The sequence below is a fragment of the Ambystoma mexicanum genome, chromosome 7q (assembly GCF_040938575.1).
Source record: "Ambystoma mexicanum isolate Mex_15411 chromosome 7q, UKY_AmexF1_1, whole genome shotgun sequence".
Taxonomy (NCBI): domain Eukaryota; kingdom Metazoa; phylum Chordata; class Amphibia; order Caudata; family Ambystomatidae; genus Ambystoma; species Ambystoma mexicanum.
This window is the reverse complement of record NC_090941.1, coordinates 947,287,702-947,311,749: the sequence shown is the minus strand read 5'-3', so window position 1 is coordinate 947,311,749 and position 24,048 is coordinate 947,287,702. Positions and strand designations below refer to the sequence as shown.

Genomic DNA, 24,048 nt, shown 5'->3' with positions numbered 1-24,048 from the left:
AATTGGAGGGCAGATGGACAAGTCTAGAAGGTCCGGGTACCACGTTCTCCTGGCCCAATCCGGGGCAATTAGGATCATGGTTCTCCGGAATCTTCTCAACCTCCTGATCATTTGAGGAATGACAGGGACCGGTGGGAACGCGTACAGAAGCGGAAACTCCCAGTCCACTATGAACGCGTCTCCCAGAGCTCCTCTCGGGGGAAATTCCCTTGAGCAGAACAGATCGCATTTCCTGTTGACGCTGGTGGCAAACAGATCCACCTGAGGGGTTCCCCAAAGGGCGAAGATCTCTTGAAGGACTTCCTGAGCTAGTTCCCACTCGTGGGAGACTGTGCTCTGCCTGCTCAGAGCGTCCGCTGTCAAGTTCTTCTCTCCGGCTAGGTGAACTGCCGATAGAGAGATTCCTTCTTGGATTGCCCAAAACCAGAGCTGCATCGCCTCTCTGCACAGGGGTAGTGATCCTACGCCTCCTCTTTTGTTGAGTTAATGCATGGCCACTGTGTTGTCCGTCATTATCAGGACGTTTTTCCCTTGTACAGCTGGCAGGAACTCCTTCAGCGCAAGTCTGATGGCTCTCATCTCTAACAGGTTGATATGTAGTTTGGACTCCGATGGAGACCAACGACCGCTGATGGTCAAGTCGTTGGCGTGGGCTCCCCACCCCGTGAGTGAGGCATCCGTGACTACTGTTATCTCCGGCCAGGGTTGCCAAAAATGTTCTCCTTTCAGAATGTTCTCCTTCCATCACCGAAGGTCTCGAGCCACCCTGTCGGGAACCTGAAGAAGATCTGTCATTCTCCCTGAGAATTGTGACCACTGAGTCCTCAGTGCCCACTGGAGGGATCTCATTCTCAGGCGAGCCTCTGGCACTAGGAAAATGCAGGATGCCATGAGGCCTAGCAACCTCAAAAAGTCGAAGGCTGGGAGACGTTGGGCATCTTGGAACTTGGTAACCATCTGTAGAATATCTTGAGCCCTCACCTCTGGTGGCGAGGCTTTTCCAAGGGAAGTGTCCAGGATCGCTCCTATGAACTGGAGTCTCTGCGATGGTATCATTTGTGACTTCTTTAAATTGAGGGAGAAGCCCAGTCTCTGAAGGGAGTGGCACACGTGATTTAGCTGGATCTGAGCTTGTTCCGAAGAGACAGCCCTGATCAACCAATCGTCCAGGTAGGGGTAGACATGAATCCCTTCCCTCCTTAGACTTGCCGCCACTACCGACATCAACTTGGTGAAGACCCTCGGGGCAGAGGTCAGCCCAAATGGCAGCACTGGAAATTGATAGTGAGAGTTGCCAATTGCGAACCTCAGGTATTTCCTGTGTTTGAGATGGATAGGCACATGGAAATAAGCGTCCTGAAGGTCCAGAGATACCAACCAGTCCTGGAACTGAAGGGCCTGGAGGATCTGAGAAAGAGTGACCATCTTGAATTTGTCTTTTCTGAGGAATTTGTTCAATTCTCGCAAGTCCAAGATGGGTCTCAGTCCTCCGTCTTTCTTTGGAATGAGAAAGTAAGGGGAGTACCAGCCCTTGTTCCTCTCCGCTACAGGTACCGGTTCTATGGCACCTTTCTCTAGCAGGTCCAAAATTTCCTGCAAGAGGAGCGGATCTGGAGCTTTCTGAGAGCTGATCCCCGGTGGATGACTCTGAGGTATGCGTAGGAGCGGCAGGCAGTAACCTTGGGCAACTGTTTCCAATGCCCAAGCATCTGACGTGATAGCCTGCCATTCCGCCAGATGTTGAGTCAACCTGCCTCCTACAGGTGTCCTGTGAGGGAAGTCCTCAGAGTGGTTTTGGGGCAGCTGATGCAGATGCCGATGGTAAAGAGGCACCTGCTGTTGCTGCGGCTTTTGAATATCTACCCCGACCACCTCGGGTAGTTCTTCTTTGTCCCCATTGAGCCGGTCGTCCTCTACCTCTACCGAATGCGGAGTAGAAGCGAAAGGACTTGCCTCTCGCAGAGGTTCCTGTGGGACGAAAAGGTGTGACGGATTGCAGCGCCTAGGGATTTTGCTGCTGCTTTTGAAGTTTGCAGTTTTTCTAAACTGTCATCTGCCTTTTTCCCAAACAAAGAAGAGCCATCGAATGGCATGTTCAAGAGCCTGGCTTGCACATCTGGGGCAAAACCAGACTTTCTCAGCCAAGCAAATCTCCTGGTTGTTGTACTTGCCGCCATTGCTCTGCTGATCCTGTCAGCCGAATCAATGCCCGTCTGGAAGGATTCGCACATAGCGTCTTTACCGTCCTGTATGATATTCAGGAACGCCTCCCTTTCTTCTCCCTCTGGGATGCAGTCAGCCACTGTAGAAGCACACTCCCAAAGTGTATGGCTGAATCGAGCAAAGGTGCAAGTAGCATTCACAGATTTTAACGCCATGCTACATGCCGAAAAAACTTTCTTTGCCATAGCATCATATTTTTTATCGTCCCTGTCCTGTGGGACGGTAGGATAAGCAGTCTTGACATCGGTAGAAGATGCTGCCTGTACCACCAGACTTTCTGGGGATGGGTGTTTTGACAAAAACTCTGGATCTGTAGAGGATACCCTGTATTTTGTAGACAGTTTTTTATTTACTGCCGGGACGACATCTGGGGTTTCCCAGTTCGTCATAATCTTCCTCTGAAGAGCTTTTTGAAAAGGCACCACAGGATCCTCCTGTGGGCCTTTATCAAGAATATCTGTGAGGTCATCTTGTTGGAAAGATTGTGAAGGTGCAGACCACCCCATAAACTCTGTGATCCTGGCCATTAAGGCTCTATAGGGGGTTTCAGCAAGCTCCCCCGGGTCTGGCCTAGCAAACTCCACCTCAGGGGAAGTGTCTAACCCACTTGCCTCATGTAAGGAATCATGAAGATCCTTTAACCTGCGTTCTTCAGAGGAAAATTCCTCTCTAATTGGGGTTACAGGTCCCTGCAACTCAAATGTGTCTTCCTGTTCAGACAATTCACCCTCTTCCAAAATTGAGGACATAGTTCTCAATTGTTCTGAACTCATAAAGGGTGTAAATCCCATTTCCAAGGCAGAGGGTGCCGAACTTGTCATTATCGGCCTCGAAAACGTCGATGTCGTCGACGCCGAAGGCTTCGAGCGTGGCGTCGAAAACAAAGGTGGAGGCCTCGATGACCTCGACAGAATTGGGATTCTACTCGACAATCTCGAAGCCATCGTCATCGAGGACCTGGGGATAGTCACTGGGTGTGTCGTGACCGTGACTTTTCTTGGCGTCGACGCCGGTGTCGAAGCTGGCGTCGAGTCGACAGACCCGTGTGTCGAAGGTCCCTTCGACAACGTCGTCGAAGGTCCCTTCGACAACGGCGTCGAAGACACCGACCTCGGCGACGACGGCATCGACCGAACCTTCGAGGAAGGTTTGGAGGTCATAGTCCTACTCGAGGGTTCGAGACGCGCTCGAGAGGTTTCCTTCGCCGGGTACTGCGACTCGCGACGTTTTTGACCTTCGGGTCTTTCGACCAGAGCATCGCTCTCGGCAGTCTTCGATGGGGTCCAGGCCGCTTTCTCGAAGACGCTCATCATATTTTTGCGGAATTCCTCCCATTCAGCCCGGGAACTATGTTTCGTGGGGCAAGGGATTCTTTTTGGCGAAACAGAGGAAGAGGAAGACGGAGAAGGGGATCTTCGACATCTCCTCTTCGAGTGCTTCGATCTCAAGGAGTGATGGGACCCACTCCGAGACCTGGAGCGCGAATGGTGACGAGGAGACGAATGTCTCGACTTCGTCGATGAAGAAGAAGCTTTAAAAGTCTTACCTTTCTCCAGCTTCCCCCTACGCTCCTTCAGGGCCTTAGCTGTCATGGACATACAGTCCTCGCACTCCGAACAATGGTGTTCAGCTCCCAAACACCACTCTGTGAGGGTCAGTCAGTGACATCTTTTTTTCACAATCTCGGCATTTTTTGAAGCCGGATCGAGGAGTTGTCGATTCCGACGAGGAAGCCATCGAGTACGGATCGAATAACTCCAGGTAAATAGGTTTAATCTGACAAAAACTGAGCAACGGTATTCCGAGGCACTGAGTAAGCGCGGAAAAACGGAACTGAGCAACGGACGCTGCGCGCGGCCTTTATAGGCAGGATGACGTCGATACGGCGGCTGTCGAGGGACATCGACTGAGGACGTCGACGCGCAGCGCCCTCTAGAGAAAAAAAATTCCGAGGCCAGCAGAGCTGGAAGGAGATATCTAAGATGAGGAATACGTCGGAGGACACAATCCCTTCGAAACAGAGATTCACAGTGACAAGTATTCAAATAAACTCTTACACACAAAGTTTCTTGATTTAACAATTATTCATTTATTTAACAGTCAGTTTGAGTAAGCCTTCTTCAGAAGGGGCAATATAATAGTAACACAAATACACTCCAAAATACACACTTAGTTTTTCTAAATCAGTAAGTATCCATTTGGGATTGCACACAGACACTTCCTATACCCTCAGATGACCTAAATAGCTAGGGCACTGTGGACATTAATATATTACTGTTGCATTTAGAGTATGTCAAAGAAAAGGGTTATTAGAACACAACAAGGGATCACAAATAAAGAAAAGAAAATGAAAGATCTGAGAAAGGGTAACCATCCTATAGCACCTTTCTCCAGCAGGGTTAAAACTTCCTGCTGTAGGACCGTTCAGGCATTCTCGGACAATTGGGGTGCCATATTCTAGCCTAAAAGGTACATACTCCTCATCAGATTTTTCCTGTGCCTCAAAAATTGAGGTCAGGGACTTGAAAAACTCCTTCCTAGGAAGAGGTTTGAAAACCTTTTCTGGGAGAGGGAAGGGAGGAGTACTAATGGGTCCTGAAGACATTACAGGTCTTGTAGCCTTCTCTTTCTCTTTTTCTGTCCGATTTTGCTGAACTGGAGGTATCAGCTTAGAGGGTTTCGGGGTCGACGTCGACAGAGGCGTCGGCATAATACCCGTCTTCAACGGTGCCGAGGGCGTCGAGGCGCTCTTCGAAGACTTGCCCTTTGAGGTGTGTTCAGTCTCGGACGGCGTCAGTGACCTTGAGCTGTCGACTCGACTCATGCGGCTTTTCTCGCTCAGCGTCCTTAAAGGTTCTCTATCCTTCCTCTTTCAATCACCCGGGCTCGAGGCTGGGCGAGTGTCGGAGCGATGACGCTCCCGGCCGGCTTCCGAGGAAGGCGCGGACCGAGGCTTACCTTTCTCGAACACCTCCATCATTTTGACCCTGAATGCTTCCCATTCTTCGGATGATGAATATTTAGTAGGACATTTCATCCTTTTTGGGATTCGTCCGAGGACGAGGTGGAGGGGGACCTGTGGCGTTGTTTCTTCGATTTTTTCGTCAAAGACGAGTGATGGGAATCGCTTCGGGTTCTAGACGATGCCTTTCGTGTTGAGGAGATTTCTCCTCACAGGACCTCGACTCGACGCTCGAGGCTTTACGGTCGGATTTACAACCTACCTGTAAGTTTTCCCCTCCTCTCTCGCAAGGCCTTCCCAATCATCACCTGACACTTTGTACAGGCCTCCATGTCTTGGCCTTCTCCGAGGCACCACAAACACTCTCGGTGCGGGTCTGTAATCGACATTTTTGAACTGCACGATTTGCACTTTTTGAAACCCGATCTCAGGGTCGTGGTCATCGTCGATGACTAGGACATATTCTTTATTTATTATTTCTTCACAGAACTCGAGGCGCGCCGATTCTCCAAAGCAACGTATACTGCGGAAAAACGGAACTGAGGCCAACGGGCGCCGCGTGTGCTACTTCTACACCCGATGACGTCACCCTCGACAGAGGCCTTCGAGGGACCATCGACTCAATGGCATCGACGCACGGCGCCCTCTGCTGAGAATTTTTTTTACAAAGCAGCTAAAGCTGGATGGAATACATTTAAGATTAGGAATACGTTGGAGGACACAATCCACTCGAAATACGATTACGGTGAGCAATGTATCTCTTCTGAGGCTTGTGGAATCTGCTTAGATCACATGCTCTGCATAGATTAGTGAGCAGTGCAAGAAGAAGGATGTAAGATGTGAGAAGGTTCATGAGCGAATAAATGTCTCAGAACCGCTGCTCCCACTTGTGTATCTGTCTTGGAATGGGTGTCAATGCAGTAGTGCTGAGTGAAAGTATGTACAGAGCTTCATGTAGCTGCCTTGCAAATACTGTCTAAAGGGACATTTGCAATGAAAGCCAGAGTGGCTCCAGTACCTCTTGTGGAGTGGGCGCTTGGCGTAAAAGGCAGTGTCTTATCTGAAAGGGAATAACAGTTGGATACATCTGACTATCCACCTAGAGATGGCATCTTTAGAGAGGCAATCTCCTTCTCTGCATGGCGCTATGGAGACGAACAGTTGATCTGTTTTTCTTAGGGGTCTGGTCTATGTAATAGGAGGACCGCCCTCCTCACATCTAGTGTCTGGAGTTTCACCTCAGCAGAGCTTTTGGGTTCCTGAAAGAAAGCCGGTAGCTCAATAGACTGATTAACATGGAATTTGGAAATGATATTCAGTGAGAACCTAGGTTGAGTTCGTAAAACCAGTTTGTCCTTATGTATAGTAAAGAAAGGATCCTGCACTGAGAGGTTGGATTTCACTGACCCTTCTTATAGAAGTAATGGCTACTAAGAAGGCAGTTTTGTAAGTCAGGTGTTTACGACAAGATGGTGCATGGGCTCAAAGGGGGGGGTCCCATGAGCTTAGCAAGTACCACATTAAGGTTTCAACCTGGCAGTGGGTTAGAAATTGGGAGGGTGACGTTTCTTTATCCCTTCCATAAACGCTTGAACGACTGGCACTTTCCACCATGACACCTTGTTATGGGAAGTGGTGTAGGCTGACAAGGCTGCCAGGTGTACTTTTAGTGAGTTAAACACTAACCCTGCATCCAGTAAATGGAGCATTTAGGTTACAACATTAGAAGGAGTACAACAGGGTTGATTAGTTTATTCTGGCACCAAATTACCAATAGTTTCCATCTGTCATAGTAACAGTGCCTCGTGTTCGGTTTTCTTGACTCTTTCAAGATATCCATACATCTTTGCGGTAAATTGAGATGTCCAAACTAGGACTTCAGAAGCCATGCTGCCAAGTTCGAGTTGGGCTGAGGATGCACGGTTAGTCCCTCGTGCTGGCAGAGTAGGTTGTACCGGCACAGGAGTTTGATGGGGTCGCACAGTTTGCACAGGCGTGGATACCATGGTTGTCTCGCCCACATAGGAGCAACCAGGAAGAGCGTCATCGGTTCCTTGTGAATCTTGTTCATCACTTTCCTCATCGGAGGGGTTGGTGGAAAAGCATAGACAAATATCCCGACCAGTTCATCCATAAGGCGTTGCCCTTGGAGCCTGGCTGGGGGAACCTGGATGCAAAGTTTGGGCATTGTCCGTTTCGCTTGTGGCGAATAGGTCTATTGTGGGGAAACCCCACTGAGAGAAGATGTCTCCTACGACCTCTTTGTGTAGTCGCCACTTGTGTTCCTCTGGGAGGGGATCCCTGCTCAGAGCATCTGCTAGAGAGTTGAGTTCCCCCGGAACATGTTGGGATGACAGGTAAATCTGTTTGAGTGCCCATTTCCAAGTTTTCTGGGCAAGCTTGGACATATTTTGAGAACGAGTGCCCCCTTGTTTGTTTAAGTAAAACATTGCAGTTGTGCTGTCTGTTAGGATCTGCACTGACTGGTTGTATAGGAGGGGTTTGAATGCCCGAAGCGCTCTGAAGACTCCCAGAAGTTCAAGCAGATTGATGTGGTTCTGAGCCAGTGTGTGAGACCAGAGACCCTGAGCTGTGTGGTGAAGGTAGTGAGCTCCCAACCCTGCCAGGGAGGCATGTGTTGTGATGACGGGCTGTATCTCTGGATCATAGAATAGTTTCCCCTTCGTAAGATTTCCTCTTGTCCACCAGCGAAGACACTGAACCAGTGTTGGCGAAACGACCACTAGATCGTCCAACTGACCACTTGCCTGAGACCACTGTTTCGCCAATCATTCCTGCATGTGTCTCATGCGCAGGCGCATGTGGGGAACCAGGCAAATGCAAGATGCCATCATGCCTAGCAATGCATAGCTTTGCGCACCCTTATCTGGCGACCGGTCCGATATTGAGGAATTAGCAGCAACAAATTTCGAATTCTTTCCTCTGATGGAAAGGCCAACCCCTCTTGGGTATTTACAACTTGGCACCAGGCTGGACTTTTTCTCGTTGATTGAGAATCCCTATTAGAAGAGGAGGTTGATTGTTCTTTGGATGTTTATTCTGCAAATTAGGGGCGGGGCGAGGGGAGGACTCCCCTGTGATGAGCCCGTCGTCCAGGGAAGGGTACACTGGGATTGCCTCCCTGCGTAGGTGCGCCGCGACCACCACCAGTACCTTGGTGAATTCCAAAGGGCAGCACCTTGAATTGGTAGCGCTGGTTGTGTATCTTGAAACGCAAGAATCTTCTGTGCGCTGGGAACATTGAAACATATCCAATGTTGCCATGTAATCCCCCTTTTTTAGCAGAGGGATTACCTCTTGTAATGTAGTCATGCAGAATTTTTGTGGCTTGAGATACTTGTTTGCAGGGCACAAATCTAATACTGGGCACATCGTCAGATTTTTTTTGGCACAAGGAAGTAGGTTGAATAAATACCCCCGTTTACCTGGTTGACCGGGACGACTTCTATGGCGTCCTTTGCAAGCAGAATGGCGATCTCCTCGAGGAGGATCTTCTGGTATTCATTGAGTGTACTTTCTGTCGCGGAGGATGGTCGTGGGGGCGCGCCCTAGCAAAACTATGCAGTACCCTCCGGACGCTGTGGACAGCAGCCAAATGTCAGAAGTGATCCCCCTCCCATGCATGGGTGAAGGTGGAAATGCACCCCCCTACTGGGGATGCATGGGAGGGGACCTGAAGCGGAACGTCACTGCTTGTGGGGTGGCGTACCACCTCTGGCAGGGCGTTAAACATACTTGTAAGACCAGTTGTTAATCTCACGTATAGAAACCAGCGATTGATAGGTGTTCAGTATAAAAAAAGTTCTCATTAATCCTCGTTCGCTGCATTAACTTAAATAGACACGCTGTGTATGAATATTACATATTTTGAACACGTGCTTACATAACCCATAAATACGAGAGAGTGAGAAAAAGGTCTCACTCCAGGATAAAAATGAAGAGTCCTAAAATCTTTCAAAAGAGCTGGGGGTCTCTAAGGTTGAAGGGAATTAGCACAGAAATGAGAATTCTCCCTAACACTACCTTCTGGAAACCTGCCAGATTTCCTGCATCTTCAAGTCAAGTGTTCTCACTGAGGCAAGACTTCCAGTACATGCTTCTTTCTGAGGTCCAGTCTTTGTTCTGCCTACAGTGCCATGGTCCTGACCGAGTACTTGAGGAAACGCCCACCCTAACACAGGAGCACTCCTAGTCCACTGTACAGTTATCTATTACACTTGCACACCTGTGCGATGGGGCCTTGATGAGCAAATGTTCTGCATTCTTTCAGTTTTCAGCAGTTGTGATCATGGTATGCCATGATGCTGTTTTGATGTTCAAAAGTGTTAAGCTATGCTGCAAGATCTTGTTATGATGGACTCCAGGGGCACCCTCTGCTATGGTACCCTATATGCTGTATTGGCTTTGCAAGGCTAAGCTTTCTTCTGCAAAGCCATGATATGAATGTCATGTTGGACTATGCAGTTATGATTTGGTGGAAAATGCTATGTACTTGTTAAAATGTGAATCACACTCTACAATGTTTGTATGCACTGTAATGTGTTAAGCAATGTACGACTACTGCCTAGGTGGAACTCCAAAATGTGCAACATAGCATTCTTAAGGCAACCCACAGCACTATAAAGAATACCAATGTAGATCGGAGGGTACAAATGCAGTGCAACAGAAAAAGGTAAAAACAAACAATCATGACTCATACCGATAGCTTATGAATTTCCTTGTCCTAGTTGACCTCCTTTCTAGTGGTATGGCTTTTTTGGAGTCTTTCTTCTTAACTTCCTGCACTTCTTGAATCTCTGCCTCCTGTGAAGGATAGAAGAGCAGCACAACTAAAAAGGAATGTAAACAGAAGGTGATGCCAAATTCTAAAGTTGAAGAATGTAAATACATTGTTCAAAGTCTTGAAGAGAGTAGCTGGGTGAACTTGAAAGACAGTTGAGGGGAACATACAATTGCACAGTGTTCCTGTTGTTGGCCAGAGAATAGAGGAAAACGAGAGATTGCGCAGATTTTCAAAGTCAGTCAAACATCATAAAGATCCTAAATAAACAACAAATATCACAGCATTTGCATGTGGTACAGGAAAAGTTGCCCTACTAGCTCCTACCAGGGACAGATTGAAATACAAAACCTCTTCACCAAACAGAATTAGCAGGTACAAGTCCAGTACCGAGATGTGTAGATGGCATTCAGGTTAGGGAGACCCCTCAGAGTCTCAATGTTACTCTTTGGTTTCTTTGATCAAGTACAGTAGTTCACCGCAAGAGAAATTATTCTAAAGCCTTTTGTCTACAGAGCACATTTCAACCTAACTGGCTTACCATATAGGGCATTTCCTCTGCTTTATACTTGGTAGAATGGCTGGGCAGTTAAGGCAACTCTTCATAAGTTCAGGGATGGTTTAAAACCCCTGAAGTGCTAAGGGCGTCCAAGTTCCTCCTGAATTCCCATAAAAAATTAATTGTAGGCGACACCCACTCCAGCAGTTAAATGGTTATAACGGCATTGTTAACACTACATAAGCACACAATAAGTGAATGTGCACACAGTATATCTGTAAACATGCATTCTTTTACGTAAAAGTTGTACAAAATACTACTACAAAATACTACAAGTAATGAAGAATAATTTGTAAACAAGTAAATGTGATCACACAAAGTGATCAAATGTTCACGTATGTTCACAAAGTCCAACTGGACTTTTGGGGAGACCAACAGGCCCCTACAGCTATCATAATATAAAAACCTCAATGTTACTCTATGACCTAAGAGAAGTCAGTGGACTAATGGTATCCAAGGGATACAGGTTAAAAGTATCCACAATGTAGCCCATGAGGGAGATGAGCCCAAAGATGACAAAGACTACCCAGCAGCACGTGGATCGGAGGACAGATCGAACTACTAACAGACGAAGGATTTTCCGAACCAGCACTTTAGGAGGGCTCTGAGGCCAACCTTTGTGATTAGAAAGGGTTTTTCACACCATGACCTACCAAACTCTCTGAAGGTAGCGTAGATTGAAGAGTAAGGCAGACTTAGGAGCTAAAGGTATAGTGCGAAATGCAGTTATCTAAAGTCAAAGACAGGTAATGGAGTACCACACAGACATTTTAAAATAAACTATTAGACCTCAATGCACATGCAGGTAAAACCTAAGAGGACTATGCACTACAAAACGCACTTATCTACATGTTATATTGATATATATAACAGGACTGCGACTGCTGCCCTATAGGTAAGATAAAACCAGATTGCACTGACTTTTGCCAAAATACTATTGCTAATAACATTTGACTCGCTGGATGGATTTGGATGAATTTTTCCAAAACAATTATCTGCTACTTGCCCCTCCAATCTGAACATTGTGGGGAGTTTCTTTTTTAATGGCTCAAAGGTTACAAAGAAAATAAAAACAAAAACTGTTTTCAGCCTACTCTCATTCATCTTCCCATAAAGAAAAGGAAGCTTCCTTTGAATACCTGTAACACCAAACCCACTGGAAGGATTTGCACCAAATAATTTGGGCACAAAGCACAGCAGATGCCTTTTTTGGTTTGCAGTAAAACCATGCAGTAGTTTCTTTAAACAAAGTGATGGAGAACTAGCTGTCCCTTTGGTCCAAAATACGAAAACGTTTATATATCTCCAATAGGCATTGCAGTACTGAGGCTTTTCAGAAATGAAAAACACCCATTGCTTTTCCTCGAAACAAGCTATTTCCACAGTAATGTCAAGGGAAGCCAAAACAGTGTTCAAATTAATATTGGAAAGGGAAAGGCCTGGTTGGATATCAGAGTACAGATGGGAGAGGACTACTTATGAATTGGGAGAGTTGTGGGTCTTTAAGATGGATTTCCAAAATCAACCCTGAGGAGCGGGGGATTTTGGGAGACCAACCCATTATGGTGAAAAGGGAAGACACTGAAGTCTAGCCAGACCCAATCAAGGTAGGAAGCCAATCGGCAAGGCTTAGACAGCGACAGTGGTCTAGCACTATAATGAGTGCACACAGAACAATAATTTCAGTTATACAGGTATGGACAAGCATATACAATGATTTATTAGCCCTTTAAAATGCACACTAAGCAAAGGAAACTTCTAGGCAAACATTGTCTTGCATGTATTATGAAACAGATCTATACATCACCCCTCCCCCTTAGAAAATGGAAAGCATTTGATTCAGTAACCAGGGTAAAACACAGATGCCTAAGGTTCAGTAGAAACACTTTAGAGTAAGCATAAAACAGTTCCCTAACACTTAATCCCAGTCCCAAGGTGGTTTGGGGTCTTGTGCCCTAAAGTCATCAGTTCAAATATTTTCTTTTTGCACCTTTCCCTTCATAGATTTCTATGGGACCCCATTCTTTGTTCGTTTTCAACCCGACCCTGACTTGTTGGCTGTCAATTAAGCCCTCCACTTTACGTTCCTTGCCTGGTTTGCTCATTTGTATGGGGGAAACTGACTAGTCCCCAAGACGGTCAGTACTGAGAGACTATGGGCCTCATTATGAGTTTGCCAGTCCGGATACAACAGTACCGTTAAGCTTGCCGGTACCGTTGTATCCGGACTGGCAAACTGAGTTGTGCTTGCGGGTGCCTTTCATTCCGGCAGGTCTAACCTGGTGGAATGAAAGGCACCCGCAAGCACAGCATGTCTGTAGCACAGAAACCGTTATGAACAGTACCGGTGCTACAGGCATCCCCTACCGGGCTCAATGGGAATGGGGATCACCCAAGCGGGATAAATACCGCTTCGGATCTCTACTCACATAAAATATTTGGGATCCTTAATAAGTGCTAACATAAATGACAATCCTTGGGTCGAGGCCACCAAAAGAAAATGTCAGCAACTGGCTTGCCAGGCCGCGATCATAAACAATAAATTCGGAAAATTCTCTATAAAACCTGTGATACATTTTTACAGACAAAAAGTAATACCGACCTTGATTTATGGTGCCGAAAATATGTTTGGTTGCTCACAATTTTTGGACTAGAGCGTTACAAATCTGTAAAGGATGTCCGACTAGTAACATAAGATTTGAATTTGGACTGACATCCATACAAGCGAGAGTTTGTTGGAATGCTTTAACTTTATACAGGAAGTCGCAGCTCTCTAATGCAGCCCCTCATTTGAAATACTACACAAGCCGGATTCAGATCCCGAATACACAATGCTTGCCAAATGGAAACAACAATGTTCTGAAATTCTGGACGCAAACGATATCGACATTACTACTTTACTTGAAAATCCTAATAAGGCTAAACGTAAACTATGGAGTGCAGATTGGCACCAAACCTGCACTGACAGATCTAGTTCTCGCCTGCTAAGAAGCAAGAGAGCTAGACAAATTACAACTGTATCTGTTACAATCTCCCGATCAGAACTCAAGATTACTATACTTTCATTTTCGATTTAACCTTTTTATGACCAAAGACCGTACAAGTACTTGGTCACTTAAAGAACCTGCTGATTTAATCTGTCGTTTTTGTAAACATTCGACAGACACTAAAACACTTGACGTTATTTTGTCTAGAGTTTCGCTCGTTGCGAACAAAGTTGTTCGGACCTCTTTTTGAGGCACGCAGCACCTATACGGCTGAAGATTGGTGGAAAGTTATGCTTGAAGGTGCTGACTGAAAAATTATGTTTGGTTTAGTGCAATTTTTGAAGGACTTGAAAACCCATCTAAAAGAGCAGATTCCGACATTAGGTGGGAACGATTGTCAAAGCCTCTAATAACGTATGTTCAGTGGGGTGAAGTACGAAGAAGTGTATCTTGTTTTCTGTTTTAAAGGTTTTCTTTTGTAAACCATATAAAATAAAATAAAAAAAGAATGGGGATCACCCGATCCCAGCACCCGCGAAAGGGCAATTACCGGTACGGCGGGGCCGGAATACCCCGGTAATTGCCCATTCGCGGGTGCCGGATTTTTTTTTGCAAGTTTTGAGTTAGCCTTGCCGGTCTTACCGGCAAGGCTATCTCCAATGTTGTAATGAGACCCTATGTCTCGTTAGGATTTCTTGTATTTTTACAATTGCATACATCGCCTTACAGTGTCGTCTGTAGCTGAGCACATGTGATGAGCAGTGTATGTCCCTGATTGGACAACCCCATGCTATTTGAATGGAGTGTATCCTTGTTAGATAAAGTTTGTTTGCAGTGCCCTCTGGGACCACTACACACAACTCTGACTACAGTTAAAGGCAACCCAACCTTGGGTATAAGCTTGTACTACACAGTCTTGGTAGCGTGTTGAGCAGCCAGGCTTATCTCAAGAGGGGTAAACGTGACCCGTGTTAGAGGTACACAGAGATGTACAGTTACAGGTATTCAAATAAAATCTTACACTCAGGTTTCTTGCATAAACAATTATTAATTTATCAGTTAGTTAGAAAGCCTTCTTCAGAAGGGAGCAATACATTAGCAACACACAAAGACACTTCAATACTGTACACTCTTAGTTTATCAATTCAGTGAAGACCCTTTTGGGAATTCCCACAGACAACCCACACCCACATGTGACATCAATAACTGGGGTTCTGGGGACATATCTTACTGCTGGCATTTAGAATACTTTTAGGAATCGGTAAAAAAGGCCAAAGGTTATTAGAACACAAGAGACGACAAATATTCTTAAGGAGGCAAATACTTTTGGATCCTCCAAGAAGAGTCATACATTTCAATAACCCGAGCCAAAGTCAATGGGCAAAAGTCTTGTATAGGATAAAGCACTTCTGATAAGTAAATGGAAAAGTCTTTGCACAAGTTCTTAGGAGTCCTTGATAAAAAATGAATCAAATGTAGGGCCACAAGCTGATTAGACTTGCGAGTTGTAGAAGATTCAAGCAACTCTACAGTAAGAGGTAAGCTCTCTTAGACATGTGTTTTACAGTACCTTAGAAATGAAGAAAAGATGCGGCTGATGACTTCTGTTCCTGTGTAGCTCTGCAGATCTCACTGTTCCTGGGCCTCAGTCGTGGGGACATGAGGGAGGACATCGGGGGACTCCTGCAATGCACTGGGACGGTCAAAACTTGCAATCAGCAAACTTCACTTTCAGTGGCTGTTCAGTGTTTCAGCTCCTCGTGTCTACAGCAAATAGCACCACCGTGGTTTCTGGCTGTCAAGATGGATTTTCCATGCTTCCGGGGTCCCGCACTCTGTTGAGGTGGCTCAGGCTTGGATGGAGGATCTTCCAAAAGCTCTAGGCCAGCTTAAAAGCAACGCACACAATCTCTCCCTGGATATACGGTTTCCAGCAGCAACTCTATGGAAATTCAACCAGCTCCGAGATGGATATCCAGGTGGCTTACTCTGGAGTTGATCGGTCCCACCAAATCAAAGGGAGAAGTCGTCCTTGCAGGGGATTCTCCGTCGATGCGAACTTGGCGTTTCGGCACTGGAGCAGGGCTTAACCGGGCAAACCAACGCTCCAAGAGTGGCAGCAGGCGTCCTCTTCAAGCTCTACTTCGATTCCTTCATCAATTGGTTGACTCTGCCTTCCAAGCCAAAGGACTTGGCCGTTATTCAGTTCTCTCCCATTCATTCCAGCCTAGCTGTCAATCGCGCAGCACGGTGGCTGTCCTTGCTGGACAGTCAGCCGGCCGATCACCACAGGGTGCATTTGGGTCTCCTAGGAGACTAGGCACAGGGAGTTTCGGGCACCTCCCTCACTTCCTGGCTACCCCAGACACTCTGGAGCCAGATGCGGGTCACACTTGTGAATCCCGCCAAAGGCAAAATGAACAAAGAGACCAAACCTGCTTTGACGCGCAGAGTAAATCTCAAGCAGGACCTTACCACAAAGAAATGGTAAAAAAAGAAGACTGGGAGCCATTTTGACAAAGATGGTACCCGTGGTTGCTTTACACCAGCTGTAAACGCAGCTTGCGGTAAATGCACACCATGGTAGATGAAAAGAAACCACTGCCACCAGCCATTCAATGAGAAAAGGGTAACGAACATTTTTACATGAGAAGCTAGACAAAGGGGATACTAGCTAACCCCTGCAGCACTCTATTGTAAGATAGTGTGTGCTGTGTCTAGAAAGTTACATGGCAAGTAAAGTCAATTTCACTTTACTGCTCTGGAAAACAGTAGTTTATCCCAGGGAAGGTAGTTAAACCTTTGGGAAATCTGGAAGACTTCCCTGTGTCACACAGCAGTGACACAATGTAAAAAATGATGCCTATGGAGTTTGTCACGCTCCACAACCAAAAGAAAGAGGTAAAATCCACATTAAAATACACAAGAGAAGGAAATAAGGGTCTCGCTCTCTCCAGGTTAAAAAAAAATCAAGTCCTTAAAATCCAGAAAAGTTGCTGGGGGTCTCTAAGGTGGATGGAATTAGCACATTTCTGAGAATTCTCCCCAACAATCCTTTCCATTGGTGAGCTTGCTTTCAGCCTGAATATTGGATAAAAGGAGGGATACTGCAACTGTTCATCATATCGCAGTTGAAGTCAACTTCTAAGAAGAATAGTAGACCACTGAAGACGACCACTTTAGCTGACGAGCATCGACTTCGGTGGTGTACAGGTAAAGCCCTGCTCCTCTATCCTGATCTCAAAAAGAACCACCAGTCTGAATCCCTGTTTGAGGATCTGTACCTTCTGAGCCTTTGGAAGATTACAGGGATCAACCAGCAGAATGACCAGCTTCCTCCTGTGTTAGAGATTTCCGTTTTACAATTTTCCCCTCTATATTTTCCTATGGAACCTCAATGTTTTTGTTCAGTTTTTGAAGGGAAGCAAAGCCTTCAGCTTCGCTTCCCTTTTGCCAATTTGTTATGGGGAAACTGGTCAGTCTTTCAGACTATCGGCACTGATACAGACTTTTGAATTCTTATGTTTTAATACTGCACACAGCACCATACATTGCAGTCCAATTGGGATACTTTTGTATCACCCTAGTTTTTTACACATGGGATTTTTGTTTACTTTTATATGTGCATAAAGACAAGCTGGTGACAACAGTAAATATTTTACTGTCTTTGCATTATTTTTCGGTGTGCTCATTCGCGTTTACCACATTGGGGTACTAAACATGGTTAGTGCCTTAAAATGGCCGTGCCACAAGATTTTTGTTGGTTCTTTGGCAATATTGTTTGGCTTGCTTCCTGCCTTGTCAGGTCAGGAATATCCTGCACTTGCCAGCGAAAACTGCTGCTTCCATGGGCTAATGAGCCTTTGTGTGTCTAGTCCCAGCACATCACTGGTGTCAGAACGTTTGCTACTGGGGTGGCTGTTTGAATGGTGCAGAGCATTAACATTGGTGGGCTTGGACTTGCTTCCGGCTTGGGTTTTGGATAAGAGGACTCCTACTGCAGACATTCTGGAGATCTACGTTGGAGCCAAGATTCCTTCAAAGAGCAGCCCGAGGACGACTTCTGCAGTGGCCCAGCAACCTTTCGAGTGACTAGCCTTGTGAAGCCCTGCTCCCTCATCTCCGATCATTTTATATTGTTATAACTGGCTGTCTAAGCTGAATTATTGTGCATTATCCTGTGTGGACTCCTTGGGAGCCCCTATCTACAATTACCCCCACCCCCTCCACATCCCCTGAAACTAAGCCTTGACAGCTCTCAACTCTATCTTGATGGTTTTCTTTCTCAGAGCTCCCTGTTCACCATAACTAGGGCGGCGTCCTAAAATCTATACACCAGGCCTGATTTTAGAAATACATTTTAAAGTCCTGGGCTACCTCACTGCAGCGGTCCTCGTTCTGAGCAGAGCCTTGGAATTTAGCAGATCTTCAGCTTATGCCACAAGTCGCCTGCTCCTGAATTTTCAGCTGTCTCACTTCAAAAGAAGCTGTGCTGGGGCTTCTCCCATGTTAACCACTGTAGGAACCCCTGTTGTTACCTAACCGTGGTGACTCTTGATGGAACACTCCCTTTAATCCCAACAGGTGTCCTGAGGGCGTCTGCGCCACAGTAGACTTCATCTTTCATTGTTCTAGGTCTTCAACTGGAAACTGACTGGAACCATTCCTGCGCAACGCAATCGAAAGAAACTAAGTCCCAGTGCCGAGAGGGACCTCTACACCCGCAACCCATGGGCCTTCCTTAACTTGACCAAGCTCAGAAAATTGTATCCCCAACAGATTCTGGAACACCTACAGTGGTCTTTGGAAGAATTGGAGTCGGGGGGGAAGTTATTATACCTGTTACTGCCTCACCCTGTTCTCCATAGGTTTGCATTGGGTGTGAAGTCCTGACCCTAACTAACTGAAGAAGTTATACTTTGCAATTGGTGACTTTCGGGCCCAAGGCCCCAAACCAACTTAGGGTTGGATTTAAGATTGAAGGCAACTGCTCTTGTGTTGATTCTGCAGAGTTCTGCCTATTTCTCTGCGCATCTTACTACTCACCTGTATTGCACTAGTAATTAATTCATATGCAATTCTATTCTCCTTACTTATGGTGATTTTTTTATATACGTTTATAAGCTTTGCATGACAATACATCTGTGATTTTTATATGCTTAGTGTGTAACTAAATGCCTAATAAATAACTATTTTTATATACTTTCTGTATAAACTGAATTACTGGTTTTGCTCCGTGTGGACCCATAGTCACTTTTCCTGGGACTAAGCCTTGATTGCTCAGCTACCTTACCTTGATTGAGTTTGACTAACCTTCAGTGTCTTCCCCGTTTACCATCAATAGGGTGGCCTCACAAAATCCTCCCACCAGGGCTGATTTTGGAAATCCATCACAACACAAAGTTACTTTTCAGCAAGCGTTTACTATATGATGGTACAATGCAAGTGGTTATGATTTAAAGTTCAAAAAGTTAAGTAAAGTTCGGGTAAGTAATTCACTCAATCCCAATATACTTAGATAGGCCTAGGAAGGCATCATTGACCAGGATCCCACCAAGCAGGAAAGCGTGAGATAGGGAGAACCCTATGCCCATGAAGCCCCACTGAGAACAGGAGGGATTTTCTCTGGGACAAGGGCGTATAGGGGGGATGCAAGTATGTCGATTTAACCCACTGACTCACTTTTCCAGCAACAACTGTTGAGGTTCCAGATTCCGTTTGGGACACCCGCGATTGGCTCCCGTCAAGGAAGGCCCAGGAGTCGCAGGTGCAGATGCCACTTGCGGTGTCAAGTGCTTGAACCTCCGTTCCGAGAACCTTCCACCTGAGCACTCTTATGAATAAAAGATGAATACTTCTGTGGTGCAGGTGATCTCAGGACAACTCCAGGGAACAAAGAAGCCCGATAACAATGGGCGTTCCATAGACAGGCCATCTTCAATGGACGAACAAAGGAGCAGTCCCTGCACGGCTTTCAATAATGCAGGAAGGTTAGAAATGGACAGCAACTGCTACAGTGGGGTAGCCCAGGAGAGAGCTAGTCAGCACATCGGTTGATCAAGGGACACTTTCGAAAACTCAAAAAGGCATGGATTCTCGAGCAGGAGTCTAGACTGCTGTCCCCACCAGTCCAGGGGTCGTAACACCGACATATTTCTTGTTGAGATCAGGACAGAGGGGCAGGGCTTCACTGGAACTTGGTGCTGGTCAGCTACAGGAGTCAACCTCTGGTCATCCAAAGCTGCACTTCTTTGTAGGGGTCTTGGCTCCTATGAGGACCTGTCGAATGGCTGCAGGAGGAGTCCTCTTATTCAAGATCTGTTCTGGAAACTCAGCACCAGTATACCAATGGTAAGGATATGCACCATTGAAACTGGTTGTGAGAGATCTATGTGATCACTGCGCCGTCCGTAATTCCGCCAATGAAAATGTTGACTCCAATTATGGAGAGGTGCAGTGATCAGATAGATCAATTTTGCCCGCATTGCCCTACCCGCTCCTACTTAACGTTACAACGGCACACTTCTGTGTGCGCCGCAGACTAACCCTATCCCTGCGGCGTCAGTTCCTCGCACGTACGTGGGTATGAGCTGACGCTGCATGGTCCTTTAACTTTTTTGGTTACTTTCTTGTCCGCCGCTTACCACAGCAGTATGCGGGGGGACACCCCCGCAACTCCTGACTCCCATTACAGCGACCAAGTGGAGCGGGGCACACCCCCCGCAACCCCTGCTCCACTTGGTCACAGTAATGGGAGTCGAATTTTCTATAATGCCAACTGCACAGTAAATGTGCAGTCAGCATTATAAAGGCGCAGTATTTGGATGCTTCTGTTTTGACTGTTAAGAACGTTTTTCAACTTTACCTCCATAGTTTGTATGGACCTCTTTAAACCTGTTCTGCCTTTTTTGAAGTTAAGTAACTCTTTCAGTTTCACTTGTCTTGTGCCTTTTGCTTATTCTTATGGGGAACTGATCAGTCCATCAGACTATCTTTACTGGGAAACTATGTTTCCCTTTTGAATGCTTGTATTTTTCACGGTGCTGTGCAATGGGGAAACTTTTGTATCACCCTAGATTTTCATACTTGGAATTTTTGGTTAATTTTATATGTGCTTAAAGACAAGCTGGTGGCAGCAGATCTATTTTTAAAATGCAATATTTTCAGTGTGTGCATATGTATACTGTGTATAGCTACAAAACATGTCTAGTGCCCTAAAATGGCTGTGACACGAGGTTGCCGTTTGCTTCTTTGGCCATACTGTTGTGCTTCTTTCCGCCTTGCCAGGTCAGGAAATTCCTTATAAGGTCATGCACTTGCCAGGGAAAGCTTCTGCTAGTGATGCTTTTGTGTGGCACAGGAAGGGGGTGGGGAGGTCTAGTCCCACTCCACATCTGTGTCTCAGGTGGCCAGGGAAAGGCCATCATTTTTGGATCCTGACCCTGGAGGGGGAGAAGCGAGGGAGGATCATCAGTGTGGAAGGTCGGGGAGAGGACGTCCCCAAGGGAGACAGTGCTCGCCCTCCCAACCTACCATTCCATAAAGAACCCATAATCCCAGAGACCTTTGTGAGATGTCGGTACCCCTCTTCCTCTGGTCAGGCTAACAGGAAGAATTATAAATCCTGAAGACACAGAAGGAGGGGGAGTTGCGTACCCATAGGCGAGATATGGTATCCCCCTTTTCCCTATTGACAACCAACCTAACCCTCCACCGACCTTTATGGGCTACTGCAAGCCCTTTCCCTTCATTTCCCCACATTCAACCTTTGAAAATACTGGGAAGCGGAGACTAAGAGTAAAGAACACTTCATCTACTTTTTACCACTCTGGTACTGAGACGAGGAAGATGTCTGCGGAGTATAGTGAGAGTCAGACATTTCCCCTTATTCATAGTCAGGCAAACCTAATGAAGGATCCACAACAGCAATCTGTTAAGAGGTTGCAGGTGTATAAAGAGCAAGAGGACACCATAGGGAGAAACGGGGAGGCCTATGGGGTAAGAGAATAGCAGGGGACCCTTTCCAGGACGAGACAGCCGTGTTGGGACCTGTGTAGGAGCCAGGATGCCGGCCAGCAGCCCAGAGAGGGAACCTCCGTATTGTGGAAGTATGCAGAAGCGAGCAGGACACCGTACACATCAACCCAGAGGCAGCAGAGCTGCCAGTGTTTGAGGTAGATCCTGTTTGGCGAGCGGGGTCCGCAGGAGCTGGCCCGCCGATCTGACCAGAGGAAAGTAGCAGCAGGAGTCGGCGAGAAACAACGCCAAGCACCGATGAGTGTCGGAGAGCAGCACTCGACAACCGGGGCTTTCCCGGCAGGCTGCGACGAGGTAATGAATGAAAATTAATTACTGAATTAATTACTGAACTAAACGGAAACTTGAAATTAAGGTTAATGAATATATATTGAATACTGAACTGAAAAGAAACTTGAAATCAAACATATTCCGTGTCTATTGAATACAGAACTGAATAGAAACTTGCAATAAAGCTTACTGAATATGGAATTGAGTGAAACATTTAGGGGCAAAGCAAAGAACTTCCAAAGAGATCGTGCCCATATGCAAAGAACATGTAAGAGTGCAAATGTGAAAGAGTGCCATAGAAAGGTGGGACATGAGCAAGACCACCAAAGTGAACTTTTATGAGTAAATGTAGTGCGTCAAGGCCAAAGACTGGCAAGGGGTGTGTGACACATTACGACAGAACCAAGAAGCTATTTACTCACTAGCACATGTTAGGTGCTTGTGAGTGATCATGTGATCTATGATGTCTCGAGGCATGTAGAAGCGAAAGGAAAAATCGCTTCTGTCACGTGTTTGGAAGAGAAATATGTCCGACATCCAGTGGTCACTGCGGAGTATTGCATTTTGTTTTTCGTAGTCGAAAAGGGGACTTCGACAAGGCGTGTCTAACACTATCCCTATAGTGACGTGCAGTGTACCCACAACCCCTCACACGTCGAGGTCCCTCGGTTTGTATTTTTTCTGCCTCGAGGGAGCCTTCTATACGTGAAGGAGTACAGAAAAGAGAGAGAGATGTAGAAAGATGTCTATGTTCCTTCCATCCGAGCGGGGAGGAAGCATGTGAATCTAAGCAGATACAACCATCAGAAATGCTTTTACGGTAAGTAATGCATTGTCTTCTGATGTTTGTTAATCTGCTTAGAATCACATGCTGTGCATGTTTGTTAATCTGCTTAGAATCACATGCTGTGCATAGACTAGCGAGCAGTACCCGGAGTTGGAGGTGGGTTGTGAGAAGGAACAGTAGAGAAAAGATGTCTTAATACTGCTTGTCCCACCTGGGAATCAGATCTAGAGTGAGCATCTAGACAGTAGTGTTTTGTAAAGGTGTGTACAGAACTCCGGGTTGCCGCTTTGCAAATGGACTCAAGGGGAACGTTTGCAATGAATGCTATGGATGCCCCAGTGCCTCGAGTAGAGTGTGCTCTTGGCTTGAAGGGTAGTTCTCTCTTAGCAAGAGAGAAACAGAGTGATGCATTGAACAATCCATCTAGATATAGTGGACTTTAAGACTGCATCTCCTTCTCTTCCTGCTGCCACAGAGACAAAACTGATTAGTTGACTTTCAAGATGGCCGCCGGCTGTGGAGGTCGCGTTTGAGTCGCGCTCCAGCCGGGCCGCATACAATAAAGAACGCTAATAGAGATTCTCTGAGCGAATTAACTCGGAAAGTCAGCCGGAGGCACAGGAGTGCAGCTGGCATCGGAACAGGGGGAAGACGCCCTGTTAAATCCTGTACAAGAGGCGCCGCAACGTGGAGAAGTGAGCGCCCCACCCCCATCGTACGCTGGCCCGGAGGCGCGACCGCGCTAAGAGGCGGAGACAAGCCGCGGCCACACTGCTTCTCGAGAAGGAAGCAAGGAGACGTTGAGCCGCCGGCGCAGGAATCAGAGCGCGGTCCGGGGGCAAGCCGAGTGAAAGTGCGCCACAGAAGGCGAGGACGTGAGGGCCCCCCCCCCATCCCAGAAAAGAAGCGTCACGGAGAACCCGCGGGTGCCTTGGCTCAGCCCGTGGGAGCGAAAGAACGAGGGGAAGCGGGGACGCAGTGCTTCCCCAGAGCATCAGTGGGAAGCAGCACAGCACCGCCGGTGGAGACCACAACTTAAGGTGAGGGGCTGGGGGGACGCACACGGCCGCATACGGTCACAGACTCTACTCAAGGGATCGAGGAGCGTTCCCCCTCCAAGTCTGCAGCAGCGTGGTACAGGAGAGAGCGCTAGTGAGGAGCCGCTCTCCTCACACAACAAGCCACAAGCCACATTATTAGTCCAGTATCCCAGAGCCTACTCAGGCGCAGTAGGAGGGTAGAGGACCGCCTGCACTGGAAGGACAACTCCCTCGTTACTCCCCCACCCCCCACCCCAGGAGATACTCAAGGCACAACATAAGCAGGGGACAATGTCAAGGGCAAAGGGGAAAGGGGGCGTAGGCCAGTCTGCTTCACAGTCGACGAGACAGGACTCTAACCTGCTACATATGTGGTCTGCTG

At 46.8% G+C, this 24,048-nt stretch overlaps 1 protein-coding gene across 1 annotated transcript in view; it reads right to left on the bottom strand.

The window, feature by feature from the left end:
• Positions 1–24,048, bottom strand: part of RSF1 (remodeling and spacing factor 1) — a 1,138,572-nt gene that overhangs the window by 437,305 nt on the left and 677,219 nt on the right. The window contains exon 11 of the mRNA XM_069639968.1: positions 9,906–10,009. Within this exon, the coding sequence (XP_069496069.1) occupies positions 9,906–10,009 (104 nt within the window). The remainder of the gene's footprint in view (positions 1–9,905; positions 10,010–24,048) is intronic.